This window comes from Aedes aegypti, chromosome 3 (genome assembly GCF_002204515.2).
Source record: "Aedes aegypti strain LVP_AGWG chromosome 3, AaegL5.0 Primary Assembly, whole genome shotgun sequence".
In the NCBI taxonomy this organism is placed as follows: Eukaryota; Metazoa; Arthropoda; class Insecta; order Diptera; family Culicidae; genus Aedes; species Aedes aegypti.
The window spans coordinates 9,344,711-9,364,596 of NC_035109.1; the positions used below are offsets into that span (position 1 = coordinate 9,344,711).

Below are 19,886 nucleotides of genomic sequence, written 5' to 3' on the forward strand. Positions count from 1 at the left end.
TTATTTTGTTAATTACATTATAGCATTAAATGGTTTTTTTTTTTATTATTATCTTTGTGTGTGTGTGTCGTTCTGTTCCATCAAGATATTATGCAACGAGGAAACAGCAACTTTATATATCTTTTCTATGCTGAATGCGTGTGTGAATTTGTGTTCCTCTGGTATTGGCGGTGTTCACTTTCCTACGGCGAAAGAATTTGGAAGTTTAACTTGCGATCGAACGAGTCCCTATCAGAAAGGTATGTACAATTTTGTCTGTTTCTAAGTAGGTAGTGCTCTACTGAATATACTGAGTAGTGTAGTTTTTCGTTTCTTTGCGTGTGTCTTTCTGTTAAATGATCCAATGATTGTTTTACTGCTTTACGGGTGCTTGTTATTAGTTTTCGTTTAAACGTTGATATGATTTCGTAGCATTCTGTTGTTTAAATAGATTGTTACACATTTTTTCTTTCTATTACTTTACTGTTACTGTTTGGCTCCTGTTCCAACAACAACAAAAAAGTCCATCGACAACAGCAACAACGATTGACTAAAATACCACTGCGGGGTGCACATCGGTCTGGTGTACTTGCACTACTACCTGATGGGGACTGTACTGGAAATGGAAAATCGAAATGGAGGTATGATTAATAAATCCTGGATAAGAAATTTCAAACTTTATACATTCTATTAAGAATCTTAATAAATTCGGCTGTATAACAAAAGTTAAAAACAGAACAACATCCAACAAGCATATGTTTTTTTTCTTTTCCGGCGTTACGTGCCACAGAGCCTGCTTCTCAGCGTAGTGTTCTTATGAGCACTTTAACTGAGAGCTTTCTTTGCCAATTGATCATTTTTGCTTTGGAAAATCGAGAAAATTCCCAACTCGAAAAGATTCTCGATCAGAGGGATTCGAACCCATGACCCTCAGAGTGATGTTGCTGAATAGCTATTCATTAACCATAACGACTATCTTGTTACTTGATACCTATAATTTATCAATTAGTTAGACTAACATGTGAAAAGGGCGGAACAACCTTTGTAAGTTCAAACTTCTTCCGATTATTTCGACAAATTCTAGAAAACTTTCACCACTGATTGGTTGTGAGGAATGAGTTTTGGGCGTAGCCAAAGAAGGGAAAAAATCGCAATGTCTAAAACTGATATTTGTAAATTGCGTCATGATAGATTTCTTGGAGAATTTTCGTAGACCACCAAACAGTCGGACCTCTGAAAAAAATCTCTCCGGAAATTATTCGAAGGCTTTATTAACAGCTTTATTAGGGGCCCAGATAGCCGTAGCGGTAAACGCGCAGCTATTCAGCATGACCATGCTGAGGGTCGTGGGTTCGAATCCCATCGGTCGAGGGTCTTTTCGGGTTGGAAATTTTCTCGATTCCCAGGGCATAGAGTATCTTCATACCTGCCACACGATATACACATGCAAAAATGGTCAATCGGCAAAGAAAGCTCTCAGTTAATAACTGTGGAAGTGCTCATAAGAACACTAATCTGAGAAGCAGGCTCTGTCCCAGTTGGGACGTAATGCCCGAAAGAAGAAGATTAACAGCCCGCCATGGATCTCACGAGGATTCTTGAAGATTCTTCCAAAAATCTGTTATGCAACTCAAAAGATATTTCCAGCAGATTCATAAATCTACTAAGAGTTATGCTAAACTATATTAATCTTGAAGTTTTTTAAAGAATTCGAAGAGAAAAAAAATCAATTATTTCCCCAGAAACACTTTCCGTTCCTTTAGTTGTTTATTGTATGATTCTTCCAAGTAGTTTAGCAAACAACTACTCCAGATATTATTCCAAGTTCGTTTCTCGAATTTCTCCAGTGAGTTTTCCAATACCTAAGGTATTTTTTTGAGAATAGTCCTAACAATCCTTTCAGAAGTTCATCCATCAATTTCTATTAAGACTATAATCCTGGTGAGCCTCTTAAAAACATGTTACTACTTAATGAATTGATCCAAGAATTCTAGCAAAGAATAGACTTGTAAATTTAAACTTTGATCCTTGGTAAATTATTTCAAGCTATTCTGCTAGCTCTTAAGATTCTACCATAAACTCCATAAAATCTTTCAAGAATCTTCAAAAAAAAAACTCTTCTTCCTGGCATTTATACAAAAATCTGTGTTTCGATACCCGTGAGAACTCCTCCAAAAACTATTTTAGGAATTCCATCAGAAACTTCTCTAATTATATTTCTAGAAACCTTACAGAACTATCAAGATAGATTATCGAAGAAATCATTTCACGAGTTTTTCAGTTCGTAGGTAGGATTCTCGATAGATTATTTCAGAAATTTTTCCAACAATTCCTTCTTGAATTGCACTAAAATTTACTCCAAGGATTCTTCAAGTAGTTTCCACATACTAGGAATTTCTCCCGAAATGTTTTCTGAGCTTCATTCGGGAAGTTTGCAAGAAACATTACTCTTTAATGAATGTTCGAATCCTCTGAGCAGAATCTCAAATAGAGAAACTTGGACTCCAAGTGGATACGAGTAACTGACACTGAAGAGGACTGCAAGTGGTAGTCGAAATACGCGTATCTGTCAAAGATAAGCATTTAGGAGCGGAATTAAAAGGTACACGGTACTCCATCTACTTTAAAGTTTCTCTAAGAAACATTAGTTAAAAATTGGAAATGTAAGACATTCTCCCTGAATCTTGTTTTTTTCGAGCATTACTTATTAGAAACTGGGAATTCATCTACGTACCCGAATACTCTTTAAGACTAATTCAAAAGTTCCTTGAAAATTGCTAATAGAGTTTTCAGCAATGTTTAAGGGTTCCTTCGGTAAACAATCCAGGAATATATCCAGAAGTATCTCTTCAGGTATGTTTCCATGTGTCATAGTTTGATTTCCGCCAGAAATCATTTTTGAAAGATGTTGTACAACCGATTCTGTATTTGCACGGATTTTTTTTTACCCGGCCGTACAAAAAAAGTTTCCATACATTTTTTTCCGCCAAAACCTTATTTTTGCATGAAACGTCGAGGAATGGTGTAACTTTTTTTTGCACGGTTTTTGAAATTTTGAACTGAAAACTTTTTTTGAACGGTACGCATCCCCGTGCAAAAACAGAACCGGGTGTATAGATTTCTCCCGCAAAATAATTCAGCGATTTCAAACATTCAAACAGAAATTCTTACAAGGGTACCAACAATTTCAGATGTTTTTTTTTAAGATTTCATCCAATGGTTTCTTAGGAATTAACCGTCATTTATCCAGCAATATTTCTTGGAATACTTCAAAAGAATTATAACCCTGGGTGAAGTTTTTGGAAAAAAATCTGAAGTAATTATAAAATAAATTCGGTAACACAATTCTGGAAAATTGTGGAAAAATCGCTCGAAGAGTTTCTAGAGCATATTTTTGATTGGTCCTAAAAGTGCTACTGAATATTTGGAGGAGTTTCTACAGGAATCCTTAGAGAAACTTCAAAATCAATCTCTGTAGGAATTTCGATGATCTGCGAGAATTCTTAGGTTCTTGAAGTAGTTTTTGGTGTTGATTATGAACGAATATCAGAAGGTATGTCCAAAAGGATTTCTAATAGAAATTATTAAAGATTTATCAGAGGTTTTCTTAGAGACATGCACGAAAGGTCTTTTAGGCAGTTTAATCTTTGAAAAAATCCCAACAAATACTCATATACTCAGTCTTTTAGCTTTGTATTTTTGGAGCAAATCATTTGGTAGCAATGTCTGGATCCATTGAGGAATTTCTAGAAAAAAAATCTTTGACAAAAGTAATCCACAACAATAACTGAAAAAATCCTGAAAGAATCCTTTCAAAAAACCCGAAGCAAATTTCTGCCAGAGTTTCTGTCGGGATCTTTGAAGAAATACCTCAAATAACTTCTTCAGGAATACTTGTATGAATTCTGTACATATTCCTGAATATAATGCTGATGGAAGCTATCTTAGAGAACTCTTGGAAGAACTGTATCAAATTCCTTGTATAATCCAAAAGTCGTGTACAACATAGAAGTTAGGGTGATCCTGTGTGTCTGACTGGTTAGACCAAGACCAAATTTCCGGACCATGGGGCCGCAACCAAATTAATCTCGAGAGTTTTTTTCAATCTGGAATTCCTAAGCCTCAGTGAAACTTATAGCATTTTTTAATGATAACCTCAGATCATACTTTTATAAAATTTTCAAGAATTTATCTAACGATTTTATCATCGTTTTCTCTAGGGATTCTCATTTAGAACATCTTCTAGAATTCTACCAGTATTTTCTCAAACGATTTTCTACAAACCTGTCATTCAGAATTTCTTTAGGATTTCGATCAGAAATTTCTCTAAGAATAACTCCGGAAATTACTCCTTCTTAAGATTCCTTAAGGAATTCAATCATAAATTGTTTGAGAAATTTTCCAAGAAATTTTTCTAGTTATATTTCCAAGGATGTCTTCAAGAAAATTCCAACATCTGATGAAACTTAATTAGTAGGGTGCAGAACCACTTGGGCACTTCCATGATTCACTTTGCCATGGGAGGTTTTTCTCGGCCGAATTGTCTGAAACTTTGCAATAAGAAACGCATCAATATGGCGCACATTGTGACCAAATATGATACCTGTATCTTTCTAAAAAACCCACTGCCGAAGCGAACCAAAAGTGCCAAATATAGGATCCAGCTCCCTATCTTAAGTAAGTCATGATTAATTTTACACAAGGTTCTCTGAAAGGAATCCTGGACTTTTGAGGAAAACTAGAAAAATATCCTAGACAAATTGCTAGGATAATAACAAAAATCAATAAAATCTGGTGTGCAACCTTAAATAAACTATTAATAATTAATAAAACAATTACTTGATATATCACTCGAGAAATTGATTTGAAAGAACCATTTCTTCAAAAACTCTGTAATGAATCATTATGGACTGTCTTGCAAGAATCTTTGAAAGATCTCATCTATAACAACAACTTGAACAATTGATGAAAAACTACAACATCTGATGAAATCGGGTGAAAAAATATTTAAAAAAGAAGGAAATCCTGAAATAATCTCTAGGAAATTACTGGATGTAGAAACGTTGGAGTGTTCAATGATTACCTGGAGCAAATTCTGAATCTTTTGAAATATCACTAGAAAAGCTTCAGGGGGAAATGATTGAGGAATCACTAGAGGAAGTTCTGTAGGGATCTCTAGAGAAGTCTCTAAGAGTATATCAGGAGAAATCTTTAAAGGCTAATCTCTAAATAACCTGTAAAATAGTCACGTGTTAGTCTCTGAAGGTTTGTTTGGAATCTTACAAATTTGGCGCAGAATAAGGAATATTATATGCCTGTTGAGACTATTTTTGGTTAAAATACAGATTTTTGAGACCTCCACTAGAATAGAGACCATTTGTCCAAGTCTATTTGCAACAATTTTTATTCTAGTATTTTATAAAACGCTTTTTTCACACTGAAATAATAAAGAAAAGCAGGCGGAAATACTCATCCACCCGGTACTTTAAGAAATATCGCAAGCTCGAGCACAGCGCAAACAAGTTACCGCGCAATCATAACACGAAAGCACACGTCGTTACGCGCCTACTGCGCTCTGCTGTTCATGTTCCAGTTGCACACGACACTACGCCTACTCTACTCCTCAAAGCCTACTGCGCGCAACGGTTTCATGCTCTCGACAATGTTATAGAACCCGCCGTGTGAACAATCGTTGAATGACTATAAAAGTGTCACACCTCGATTGGGACGGCATCATTCGGATAGTTGCAGTTCTGTGTGAGTTGAGCTCTAAATAGTAGATAACGAAGCGGGCGGCAGTGATAACCAAGACAAGTCGATACAGTGAATACCAAACCAGATTACAATTTCCATCATTAAAAATGCCGTGCAAGTGCTGTGGTAATGGTGAGTGAGGTGTAAACCGTAGCTGATCAGGACTAGAAAACCTTCAATGAATTTCTTATCATTCGTCAGATTGCAAGTGCAACGCCAGTTGCGGACAAGGCAAACCGTGTGGCACCGAATGCAACTGCAACTGTGCCATCAAGAAGGAAACCGGTAAGGATTGCTGCGAGTCGGGAAGCTGCAAGAAGTAGATTCTGACGAGGGGTATCATTGCATACGGAATAAGATTTGTGTAACATTTGATAATGTAACCATCGTTCATAAAGCAACAATAAAGATGAATTATTGACTAAGAGATATTGAAGATTATATCATAATTTAAGTTATTCTAATGATTTTCTAATTCCATAAACAAGGTTCACGAAAAATTATACGTTTTGAACCTTTTTTGCTTTCTATGGACTTAACAATAGGGATTCCTGGTGAAGATTTCTGGAGGATATTTGTAGAGACATGTGGGTGACTTGGAAACATCTGTCAGAATACCGTGTGAAACGGGATGAAAAGGAAAAGTGAGGCAAATAGAAACAAAGCGACTTACAGTTAGATATGCTTCTATTAGGTAATGATAAACTGATATATGATTTTTCTCTATTAGACTATTTTCAAATTAAAAAAAAAACTACTACACTGCTCATAAAAAAATAAGAAGAAAATATTGAAATCTCAATCATTTTTGACAACTCGAAACATCTGCCATTTTTGTCAATTTCAAACATGATCAAACATGTAACTGTTTTCAATAATTTTATTTTTTTTTTCTTCACTAGGGTGACGGTGCCATTAGTGGACTAGCTAAGCTATAAAAAAATCATAACTAAATAACGGAAAGCCTTACCAGATATCTTTTGGCGTCAACAGAAAGATTTCAACCTCTACTATATGGGAAAAATATAAAAGGAGTGATAAAACTAATTTTTTAACATAAAATCGCTTGAGCCACTATTGGTACACGTGTTCCAGTAGTTGCGCTAGTGCTCCAGTAGTAGACGTTCGGTAATGATACAAGGATTTTTAAACAAAATGATAAATGTTTACATAGGTTTAACATTTTTCCCTCGGAACAGCAACTAAAATCTTTCGAATGAAGCATAAAGATCATCTCTGGGACTTTTCTTCATTTTTATACATCCATTTTAAAAACTGCTTCCATCCATTGATCCACTACTGGAACACGACGGCGACTATTAGTGCAAGGGAGCAAATTTTTTGCGTAAACTCAATTATTTATATGACTTTTTGATAAAATAAAAAGCAGAAATTTGGCAAATCGACTAAACTAGAGGCGATCTATCCACCAAAAATAACTCATGTCGTTTTTATCGAAAAATGTACGTTTTATTCCATAGTCCAATCTACTGGTACATTACAACCATTGGTACCGGTACCCTAAGTAAATACATGTTGGTATTTCTTCAAGATGCACTTGAAAAGGTGTTATTTTTTCTATTAAAATGGATAAATTATTGATATTAACTGAACAGTGTTTCTATTTTTTCTAAAGCCAAATACGGACCTGAAACGTAAAGCACTCAAGTAAAATTTCTCCTTTTTACCAGAGTAACTTTGACAGCTGATGTAGTATGAGCGAAATGTCACGTTTACTTGCGGAATAATTGAGCTTCACATTTTTCCGCTCGGAAAAGTGACAGCTCCCTTTGATTTGTACGGCAGGCGTTACCAATGTTATGAAATCAGCTCTACTTCTCAGCAGCGTACAGCTCAAGTAATTTCGCAAGCGGAATCATTCCTTGACCGTTTCTTGTCCTATCCTTTTCCACAGTACTTATGATCAGCGTACCAGACATAATGCGGGGTGTATATAAACATACAACAATTTCATAAATCTTTGTACGACACAATTTTGATTTTTTAACAGCAATTGGGATCTTAGCCGAAAAAGACAGAAAAATGAGACTAATCAAATTAATTTTTATCCATACGGTTCAAGTTTTACACATCCAAACATGTCGGAAAGTGTTTTTATTCGCCCCATGTTACTGTATAAGAAACATTGTAGTTTTTAAGATACGCCATGTGCGGTCTTAATAATCAGGCGAGATTGGGGTTTCCCTTAGCACAATGGTTCTCTCATGAACCCCGGAAAGATCGATGTAGAAGACAGTTTCTATGGAAGCTGACCAGGATAGTACTAGAGGCGTCCATGTTCTATTGAACGCCTTGGAGATGTCCAGCGAAACGAGGACTGCATGCTGTCCTGTTGTACGCGAGAAGGAGGTCTCCAAGGGAGGCGAAGTAAGTAACAATGCCTTATCCCGGTCTGTAGGCATGCTGTCGATGTCCGAGGCGACCATCCGCATCGTGCCGGTTAACCATTCTCTCGACCACCTTCGAGAGGCAGCACGTGAAAGATATGGAACGATATTTAGATGTGTTCCGAAAGGTATGTTGTTTTTGGGAACAGGGATGACGTGGCTTTCTCTCCATTCGTCCGGGAATGAGCGCTGGTGCCACATACTATTGATTAGCTCTAACAGTTTCACTGTGGCTACGGGGAGAAGGATTTTTATGAGTGGGTAGCCGAAGCCATCAGGCCCGGCGGATTTACCGGAATTAGACCCGAGAACAAAGTTGAGCTCTCGCATGAGAAGGAGCAATTCATCGGAGAAATGCTATGGTCCACCGGAATCACGAAATTGGACAAACGGCGGAAAACTGGATCATAGGCATCGAAACTACCAAACTAGTTTCCTAACGCTCCGGAAACCACAGAAGGGTCGGTGATCATTGAGCCTAGGATGTCCAGGGAAATCAGCATGATTTTCCCTTTTCCGCTTAGGGTGGTAATCTTCCTGCCAAGGCTTGGGAAGGATTCATGGGAGCAAGAAATCGGCTGAATTTACTGAATAAATCAGTGTGTAATAAAAACAATTCACCAAGTTTCAAGACGTATTCGAGCCATAGTTTGGAAGCTATGGATGAGATCGAAAATGCTTGATTGAATTTATTGTCCATATTTGCATAAGCATGTGGTCTTCGTGGCCGTGCAGTTAGTGTTACCAAGTATTTATCTGCATTGAGTCAAGGAGTGTGGGTTTAAATCGTGTCGGAGTCTTCTTTTATATTTCAAAAGTTACACTTCATGGTGCCCAACAGAAAAAAAATCAATCTCGATTTTTTTTTTCAATAACTCACACTCAAGATCCGTGTAGTATTTTGAAATTATTGGTAGAAGTTCTACAGACAGATCTCACAGGAGTCACAGGAAACAAAAAAAAATGGAAGAGTTCGTGGTAAAAATTTATGAATAGTTTTTAGTGGAAACCAAGAAGGAATATCTGACAAATATTCTGGATTACTGAAACGATTCGTTCGAAAATTATTGGCAACATTCCTGGTGGTATTTCCGGAGTTACTGTTGGAAATTTGTCTATCGAATTTTCCAGTTCAATATTGGTGAAATTGTTGCCAGAGTTCCTAGATAATCTATCCCGGATGTACTGCAAATACGCCAAATGAAAGCTTGCAATCCATATTATGTATGAAAAATATTGGATCTAAGCATAAACCTTATTTTCGCATTGAAAATTGCGTTGGTACCCGACTAAGGGTACATAACAAAATTATATCAGCCTATGTTATTATGTTATAAGTTTTTTTTCGAACTTAGGTTGTTACAAACTTGATGCAGGATGTTGTTAAAATTACTAAAATTATAACAAAAAGTGTATGAATAGTATCATAAACATAACAAAATGTGTTTTAATTCTATCAAAAACATATCAAACCAAGTTATAATGTTTGATACAAAGTATTAAAATTATAATACTGTTCGATATACGATAATATTGTATATTATTGAAATGCATAGCTATCTATTTATTTTGTTATAAAGTTGATAAAAATGAACAAACAAATATCTTAAAGGGAAATAAACCACATTATGTTATATTTCTGTTTTATTATGTTCTATGGATAACGGAGCCTAACAAAATTATATCATAGTATGATATGCATATCATATTTTGATAAAATTTTATTATATTTTTGTCACAAGCCTCTAGTCGGGTAAACATACACTGTAAGGTAAAAGTACCCTTCAAAGAGTAAAAAAGTACCCCCTTTTTGAGAGAAACTAGTTTAACTCATAAAAAGAGTTAAGCACGAGTACTCTTTAATGGGTAAACGGCTTGTACGTCAAACTGACGAGTTATTTTTACCCATTATTTCAAAAAAAAAAAACAGAAAATGATGATCTATTTCAACAATAATTTCAATCAGTCACATATAAGAAATCCATGAGCAGAGCAATTATTATGACGCCAGATGATCCCGATGGCTCCTGTCGTTGACAAACTTGTCATCTTTATACCTAGAAATATTATTGAACTTAATGAGATTGAAGCACATTTTTTAACATATTACATCAAATACCTTTACTGAATTCAACACTTTTCACACTATTTGCCGGTTCAAACAATTTTAGAAGTCTTATCTGCCCGACTTGTTCTCGCAGCAGTTAACTTTTGTAATTATTTTTTCACTCATTAATGGGTAAACAGTTGGAATTAAGAAATGGGCATAAATTACCCATTATGGAAAATTGACAAGTACCCGTTATTTTGACAGCTTCATATATCTTCTAAAAATGGGCATTTTTTACTCTTTAAAGGGTAATGCCGAGTTTACAGTGTAGGCCACCGGAACCAGTTTCAGCCACATCGTTAACTTCGGTTTCTAATTGGCCAATACATTGATTTCTTATGGGAGTGGCCAAATCAGGAAGACCTTTGCCATTTTAGGTGTATAGAAGCTAAAACTATGATGTAAATTATTGTTTTTTTTTTTTTTAAGATCAATGTTAATTTTCTGTGTCAAACGGTGTATAATCCACTGTGACTACAATTGGAGCTATGACCAAAACCAGTACCCTACCGGAAATCATCTAGGAAATATCTCTAGGAAGTCTGTTTGAAATTACGAATAAATAACTGCACAGATTTTTACATCAATTTCTTAAAATACCCATAAAAATAAAATCCTAAGAAATGTGACTGAATCCTTGGAAGTTACTTGGAAAATGCGAAAACTGCATCGTCTAGAAGCGTATTCATCTTCAGCAAAACTCTTACAATACATTTGTCGGATCGAGTTGCATTTCTTCCGATATTCGAGGTAGAATTTCTGGAGAAATTACACTAACAAGTTAAAGTAATTTCTGGTGGTGTTTTGGAGGCGATTCACCAGCTCCCTATCGAATTTCTGGAAAAAAATCTTGCTGATCTCCAACGAACCTTCCAAAAACTCGCTGGTTGAATAAATTGTGACAAACACATTTCTTATAAACTTCGTCATAAAATCGGCTAGGCGTTTTACCTTCGAAACCATCCTTCAGTAATTCGTATACGAGTTTGACTAAAATCTCTTCTCCAAATTTAACCGAAAACCACTTTGAATGTTAAATTTTTCTGGGTAATTCCAATAATTATGGAGGTATTACAATTTACTTTGTTATAGGAATTGTTTGAAATTCGAAAATAAAAAGCACTTCCTGATGTGATCAAATATGAGCCCAATAACTTAAAAAAAACGAATGCTACCTTAGCTTTGTAATAACGTCCAAAGCTATAAAGCAAAGATATCTGAGTTCGATCTCCGGTCGGTGCAAGATTTTTCATAAAAACATTTCCGTGACATCCTTGGGTATGAAGTATTGTGTTTGTCATACGAGCATGAGCATGATTAACCGCCCGCAGTTGCTACTCCGTTATTGCAAAAACAATTGTACTTACACAGGGAACCAACAGACACTACTCGGGATCAGTAACATCCTCAATGTGTAAGTAATGGTGCTTTCATTATTATAATAAACAATACCGGCGCCAGCTGCGTCCGAATGCAGGTCAATTTGGGAATGGGAGGGAAATGTTGACGTGTTACTTTCTTTACAGAAGCCGAGGAGTCCTCTGCACTTCCACAAGAAAACACTGGGAGTTTGGATATGGGAAAGGATTCGTTTTGGTAAACGATAAATATATAATTCGAAATGAATACTTGAGCACATACACGGATGACCGACACTGATAGTGTGGTTACTACGCAAACCGGACACGATACTGATTTCGTTGCTCACTCGACAGTAGCATACAACAGGTTCAACGTATCAAACTCTACTGACGCGTTTTTTGTTTTTGTTTTTCAGCGGCACACTTCGTGTTTTCTTCCGCGCAACGCGAACCGGTCACAATGGATCCGGATTCCGTCGCTCGTCCACAAAGGAACATGCAACAGATTCAACGGATCCAACACTACTGACGCGTTTAATTTTTTTCACCGGCACACTTCGTTTTTTTCTTCCGCACAGCGCAAACTGGACACAATGGATCCGGATTCCGTCGCTCGCCCACAAGGAGCATGCAACAGATTCAAGGGATCCAACACTTCTCTGAATTATTGTGTTTGTCATACGTAGGGTTACCATCCGTCCTGATTTAGCAGGACATGTCCTGATTTTGAGTTTCTTTTGAGGCGTCCTGATTTATTTTTCATATTTTAAGATTTGTCCTGCTTTTTCAGCACAGAGTAGCAACCACAGGATTTCCTATCTTCGTTTCATTATTTTGATGCATCGCAAAGAGGGATTTCCTCCATCTAACATCTCGTGCTGCACAACATGTCTAATCAAAGTTTCTGGAGAGATCCTTTACGAAAGTTTCAGAGAATCATGTAGAAAAAACTGTAGGTTTCCAAAGAAAATCTTTGACGGATTTCTCCCAAAAACTTTGATTGCTTTTTGGAGGATGTATTCCAGGCGAGATCCTTAGAGAATTATTACGAGACCTTTATGGAAACTTAACGGAAGCTTCTTTATGAAATTCTTAAAAAGATTCTTAGCTTACTCTCTGTAGAACCACGATTCGAGGAATGCTAGAGTCCGCGGCTATAAAGCAAATCCATGCTGAAGGTGTCTGGGTTCAATTCCCGGTCGGTCCAGGATCTTTTCGTTATGGAAATTTCCTTGACTTCCCTGGGCATATAGTATCATCGTACCTGCCACACGATATACGAATGCGAAAATGGCAACTTTGGCAAAGAAAGCTCTCAGTTAATAACTGTGGAAGTGCTCATAAGAACACTAAGCTGAGAAGCAGGCTCTGCCCCAGTGAGGACGTTTATGCCAAGAAGAAGAAGAAGTGGAGCTTTTGAAAGCTTGGCCACATTAAGCATCGTATTAAAATGCTTCTTATTGCAAAGTTTCAGACATATCGACCGAGAAAAACCCTGGCACCCTAAGTTGTGAAAATTTTAAAATGTCCTGATTTTGAGTCTTCAGGAAATGGTCACCCTAGTCATACGATACACGAACTTCAAACACAGTAAGCTCACAGTTGATTAAAATATGGAGATGATCATAGAACACGAGAAGCAGGATCTCTCATAGTAGAGAGGTGATGCCAGTAAGAAAGTTAATGTTTGTAGAATTTCCCGGATAACTAGAAAACTATCAATTAAGTTTCCTTTTAAAACTAGCAAGGTTATGTGGTGACCTCTTCTTCATGACCTACATACTTTACCATTATACATTTAATTCGTTTACGTTTAAACATCAAACCACCCAAACCTACATTATAGCGCTGAGTAGCAAAACTTCCAAACTTCCTCATTGCCACACCAGAACCAGGTCATTAGTTTAATTAAACATAGCTTTGGTCAAGCGTGAGCAGGTGCTCAACAGCTGACCATATAGATTAAAGAGAGTGAGAGCGTGAGCAACTTGCTCAACGCCAATAAATAAGTGAAGTAGTAGATTGTAAGGTAGCTATAAGTATTTCGAATAATAAACAACAATCGATCAGTTTTAGTTTCAAAGTGGAAACGTGTAAACGCGAGTCTGTGAGTCCCTAAATCCGAAACATCCATCAGACTCGCTGAGTTAGAGTATGGCTGTAATCACAATAAAAAGGCAAACTTCCGATTGGAAAGATAGTTTTCCATGCTTTGCTAAGACATTTGTCAAAAAAACACAAGAGTCCTCTGTAATTGCATCGAATTGGAATGCTGTTTGCAAAAACTTCGTTGGCAATAACGATAGAGTTATCCCAAAGCCTTAGATATCTCAATTTCTCAACTCCACTTACCTTGGCACTGATCCCCACACGCATACGGGATCCATCGTTCGCCCCCTCGCAGGGAGGAATTCCTTCCCAGGCGCGCGCGCGAACCCCCGGATCCCGTCCTGGCCGGATCGCGGCCGTTCCTTTTAGTGGTGTTGCTGTTGGTGCTGCTGTTGCTGCTGCTGTTGCCGTATCATGCTCGGGTAGACTTTGGCCACATTGAGAAAGGGTTGCGGTGCGGGAAACTCGGTCACCTTGCGGAAGTAGAACGAGTAGTTGGCCTCCAGGTCGATCTCCCTCAGCGGCGGGGGCATCTTTCGTCGTTCCGGGGCAGCAGCAGCTATGGTCTCCTTTCGTTTCAGATTTGAGCTTTGCTGACTATCGCTAATGATACTGCTAGGGCTGGTGTTGGCGCTGGAGAGAGACTGTGGCTGCTGCTGTTGTAGTGCCGATAGTTGCTGCTGCCGGATGGAGGAAATTCGCTGAGGAGGCTGCGGCGGTGCTTCACCAATACTGGTCGCACTACTACTGCTGGTGTTGAGTTGCTGCTGGAGGCGAAAGAGAACCAAAATGGCAAATGTTCGTCATGTTAGGTGCTAAAAGAGCGCAAGGTGTATCTTATCAAAAGGAGGGTAAGCTCTGATTGATAAGATATGAAGCTTGCAAGATTTTGCAGTGAATTTCTCATACCGCACAGTGGGAGATTTTGTCATTTTATCGCTCGTGACAAATATGCTAATTATGCTAAAAAAAACCGAGCTGTGCATCAACGGTACTAAATAAATAGGTCTAAACCTTCATGTCGAAAAATATGTTGTAACGATTTATTGAAAAACGGCTGTGCGACTATACTGCCCCTACTCGCATAACAGTCCCATATTATATCATAATATGGGACTGTCTACTAAGGGTACACCGATCGAAGATTTCGAAAAGTAATGAAGTTATAAACCTGATGTCTTAGACAAAGTTGTCCAAAATATCATTTTGTGATGAGTTTTCTAGCTCACTTCAAGGGGGATAGATCAAAATGCCGGGCCTTACTTAGTCGAGTGGTTAGAGTTCGCGGCTACGAAGCAAAGCCATGCTGAAGGTGTCTGCGTTCGATTCCCGGTCGTCAAGGATCTTTTCGGATTGGAAATTTCCTTGACTTCACGGGGCATAGAGTATCATTGTATGCAAAAATGGCAACTTTGCCAAAGAAAGCTCTCAATGAATAACTGTGGAAGAGCTCATTGAACACTAAGCTGAGAAGCAGGCTCTGTCCCAGTGAGGACGTAATGCCAAGAAGAAGAGGAAGATCAAAATATGGAATCATCACAGCTTTTACTTACTGAATAACTTTCAGCAAGACACTGAAACACTCGAAAGCATAATTAACACTTTATTTATCAAAAGCGCTAAATAACGAGATCTCCCACTGTGGATCGGTGTGGCTACTTACCGGGGGTGGTGGTGCCGGACACGTCCGATGGGGAGGAAGTGGGGGTGCCGTCGATTTAATACTGCCACTGCTGAGGGTTTTCGTGCTGCCGATGCTAAGCTGGCTGTTCGATACGATCGAATTGGAAGATGTGGTGTTGGTGAGCGTTGCGACATTGTTTGCCGAACCGCTGTTGACTAGCTTCGACTTGAGCTCGTCCGCGACGGCACTGGCCACGTTGTTGGCGGAACCGAAGTTCGGTTCCGTCGTTTCCGGTGCCAAACTCATGGGTAAATGCGACAGGTTGGTGTTGGAAACGCTGCGTATGGGAGGCGGGGGTGGTGGTTTCATGGCTGGTGGCTTCGGAGGCGGCGCCGCAGGTCGTCCTGAAGAAAAGAGGCCTTTATTAGTCATTACCGTAAAACGGAAAATCTTTGAAAATGCGAGTAACTTTGATAGTGTACCCATAACGCGGGTAGATCACCTTTTCGTAGTGCGTTATGGGGTAAAGATCTACCAGTGAACCCTAGTCCTGACTGCTTCAAACGAAGAGAACAGGATATTATAGTAATGGAAGGAACATTTTCAGTCCTTGTTACATTTTTAAACCTTATTCTGACCAGTGCCTGAAAACAAATCTTTTCTGATTATATGATTCTGATTATGTGTGAAACAATCAAGTTACACCATATATAACACCATCTCTTTTCAGAAAAAAATGTATCAAGAGAAAGAATATATTAAAGGCTATTTAGGAGATAGCAATCCCTGGAATTCTGAGGCTATTTTATTTTACTTGGGAAAATGTAGGGAAAGCATTATACAGCTGCCTCTTATTTTGTTACAATTATTAATAATTCAAGCAAACTATAATCATCAATATATTTGGAAAATTAGAAAATAATCTGAAAAAATATATACCAAAATTTGTTTACATTTATGCCTTTACTGGCTTAGCGTTGGGAAAATTTGACCAGAACATCGATGTTGCTGAATCGATTCAATATTGAGTTTGAATCGATTCACCGATTTAATCGAATCATTTGAATCGAATCGATGTTTTTGAATCGATTCGAATGTCAAGCTCATATGAAAATTTACGAAAACAAGCTTTCAAAATAAAACTATATGAAATTGCATATGAGCAATTCTCGCTGGAACCGCCATCGGCACCCATAGTTAGAATTCCAATTTTATGTCACTGATCGCTAGTTTTCGATAAAACTTAAGAGTGGTCCTTTCAGTTTTCTCAAATTGGTGGACCCCTCGTACGCCAGCTAGCTAAACAGTTTGCGAAAAAGCCCATTTTTTATAAGTATAGGGTATTTCTTCACGTGATATGTCTCATATTTCGCTTGGAACACATAGCAAACTTAGTGGCATCGTATAGAGAAAGGATATAGCTTTCGCCAAAAATTGGCGGTTATTTCAAATTTGGCCGCCATCTTGAATTTTGATAGAAAAATCGTTTTTTCACCATTAGCGCACCGCTCGCTTTGAATTCTGAGATCACCATCAGAAAGCTGAGGACAGTGGCGTAGCTAGGGTTTTTGGGGCCCGGTGCGGTGTTCCATTTAGGGGCCCTCAAGAAAGTAATGTGAACGCCGTTCAAATACGAACGCTAATGTGAAATCAACTGTTGAAATAAACGATGACCAAATAGCTTTTATAGAATTATGACTAAAATGATGGACTTCTAGTGAGTTGCCATGTAAGTTGATATATGAGTAGGTGAAGTAGCTCTGGAAAGCAATGATCCATATACTGCTTAAATTGGGAATTCTAGCGTAATGTTGACATTTCCCGAATTTTGTGTTTTGTTCGATTTTGAAATTCTTGATGGCAGAAAAGCCTTAAATTATGCTAACCAATTACAAAATGAACACCAAAGATTTTCTCAAGAGTTCATTTTGTGATTTTCACGAACTTCCTAAAAATGAGTAAACCCTAAAAAATCCAATGTAGAATTCTCCTTAGGATAACCATAAAAGTTACTTTAGAGATTCTAGCATGAATTTCTTCAAAAAACCTTCCTGAAATTGTTTAAGAAAATAAGTACTCCAGGAATCTTTACAATGATTTTACGTTTTCTCATATCTTCCACCATGATTCCCGTTTACAATATCTTTATGATTTCAAATATTTTTTTCTCAAAGGATTTTCTAAATTTTTTTTTCAAATTATCGTTCAGATTTTAATCAGTGAATTCCTTCAGGAATTACTCCAGAGATTGTCCCTAAGATTACTTCGGGAATTAAAGAATATAGAGTTCTTAGAGATTTTTTTAATTGCGAAAGTGATCTTGTAGGAATTCCACTAGTTAATTCTCATGATATTCATGTTTAAAAACTTCTGAGATATTCCTCAAAAATAATTCCAGGGATTAGACCAGATTTTTTTTTTTCAAAGCGATTTCAGAGATTGCTCCAAGAGTTTCTAGAAACATTTGATCAGTATTGACTTAACGGATTCCCGTCCCAAGGATTTCTTGAGAAATTTCATAACAAAATTGTAATTAAATTCCTCCAGGATTTTATCCAGAATATGTCCAAGAACTGTTTCCAAAGAATTCCGGATTATAGGGATTTCAAATTCAAGCATTTTGAATTTCTCCAATAGTTTATTTTTCAAATATATCTATGAATTCTTCTATGCATTTGATCAAGAATTTCACGAATTGATTACTCCAGTATATAAAGAAGATTCAACTATAAATTCTTCAAACCATTCTACCTACGATACATTAATTTTTCCGGAGAATAGAAATTCATAAATTATTCCAGCAGTTTATCATGAACTCTTCCAGCGACTCTTTCGAAGAACTATCCAGTAATGATTCTTGAAATGGCCTAGCAATTGTTCTAAAAACTCGTACAGTTATTCGTCTAAAAACCTAGGAAACAATCTTCTCGAAATATCGTCAGTAAATTAATTACGACATTTTATTTCATTTGATTCCATCAGGAATTTCTTAAAAAAGTTCTTTAGGATTTTTGCAGTAGGTTCTCCAAGTAATCTTTAAAGTTTTCGTCTATAGAATATCCTACTGATATTTTGTATTACAAAAATATATTCGGGAATTTGTCCAAAAACTTATCAAGATCTCCAGATCCCCCAGAGAATTCTCCTAGAATAATGCCGATACTCTCACAACGTATTCGTTCTGAAACTTTTCCATGGAAAATCTCTCAACGTTAGATCTTCTTTGAATGGAGTTTTCTAGTGATTCCTTCATCAATTTACTGATACTTTTTTTAAAGAATTCTTGAGGAATTAATTATAAAATTCTGTCAAGAAATAACAAAAGGATTTATTTCAAGAGTTCCTCAAAACAAAATTCTTCAAGTCCCATAATTGCCTAGGGTCGGTGTTCTCTTAGTGGACAGTCCCCTATAGTCGCACTAGTGGCTTTTTATGGCCATTTTGATATAAATCTTTTCAAAACATTTTTTGTCATGAAAGTCAGGAGCTAATTATCTAAATACCATTGATACACAAATTGAATTTGTTTAAAAAATGATCGTAATAATTAGTTTTGCTTAAAATATGAGCTCCTTTGCGCCTATAGTAAACCTTTTGTTCCTAAAGTAGCACTACTGAGAGAAACTTTTTTTTATTTTACGAAATAATTGATGAATGAAGAACTTTTTTACATTAAACGATAGCTTTCGATCCACACTTTGTAGGAAAAATATAGAAGTTTTGTAAAATACTGTTTTGATAAGTATTTTGCCAACGACGTGATCCTAGTGCTACTATAGGAACAGAAATTAGAAATATTGCTACTATAGGCACATGTATTTCTATATGTAAGAAAGACTGAAAAAGCTTGCTAGGTCAATCACATCAATTCATATTTTTCTTGGTCTAATCCATGGCTGATTTTGCCAGCTTCTTGGTGAGATCCTCGACAAGTTTCTGGGCAGTTTTTTGGCAAACTATTGACAGGATTGGAAAAATTGAGATTCTTCACTTTTCCCACTCAAACCATTGGCGAAATCTTCTCAATTCTAACAGCAGAATTATTATCAGATTTTCAACAGATATTTGTAGTAGCGATTCTTCAAAAACAAAACACTGAAATCCTTGACTAACATTTGACAAGATTTTCAGTGGTTACTGGTAAAAACTAACGAATTCTCACAACGGCTGTTATCTGGTTATTGAAAAGCTCGTTAGAAAAGTCTTTTAGAAAATTCAAAGCAACTTGCATACGTTGAATCCTTACATACACGAGTTCTGGCTGAAGCCTTGGGTATACCCGAAGAAATGTTTCAATTCAAAAAAATAGGATGTTTTCTGGATAAGAATTTCCTGTACTCCTGTAAATATTTTTTTTTAAAACTTCCTTGTTGAAATTTTCTCAACCAACAGTTTTTTTGGATTTTGGTACGATTCTTTAGAAATTCCTTATTGGACTCTTGGTAAGATGTCTTATAGACTCCTGGCAAGATTTTCAGTGAAATTTGAATAATCTTGGAAGAATTGTTGCCATATCGGTGGTGGATTACAGAAAAAAAATT

The 19,886-nt window shown here is 37.0% G+C and overlaps 1 protein-coding gene and 1 long non-coding RNA gene across 6 annotated transcripts in view; one reads left to right on the forward strand and one right to left on the reverse strand.

Annotated features, from left to right (window-relative positions):
• Nucleotides 1-25: 25 nt before the first annotated feature.
• The window catches only part of LOC5570214 (WAS/WASL-interacting protein family member 2), a 105,455-nt gene continuing 85,594 nt past the window's right edge, over nt 26-19,886 (reverse strand). For 3 of the 5 annotated variants that reach the window (XM_021852386.1, XM_021852382.1, XM_021852383.1), the window contains 3 exons: nt 15,385-15,749; nt 13,965-14,488; nt 26-595 (listed from right to left, as the gene is read on the reverse strand). In XM_021852386.1, the coding sequence (XP_021708078.1) occupies nt 14,087-14,488; nt 15,385-15,749 (767 nt within the window). In that variant the 3' untranslated portion in view covers nt 26-595; nt 13,965-14,086. The remainder of the gene's footprint in view (nt 596-13,964; nt 14,489-15,384; nt 15,750-19,886) is intronic. The other 2 variants (XM_021852385.1, XM_021852384.1) reach the window with 2 other exon arrangements.
• LOC110678855 lies at nt 5,602-6,781 on the forward strand. The gene is made up of 3 exons (XR_002501991.1): nt 5,602-5,865; nt 5,935-6,427; nt 6,636-6,781. It is a non-coding gene; the product is annotated as an uncharacterized LOC110678855 (long non-coding RNA).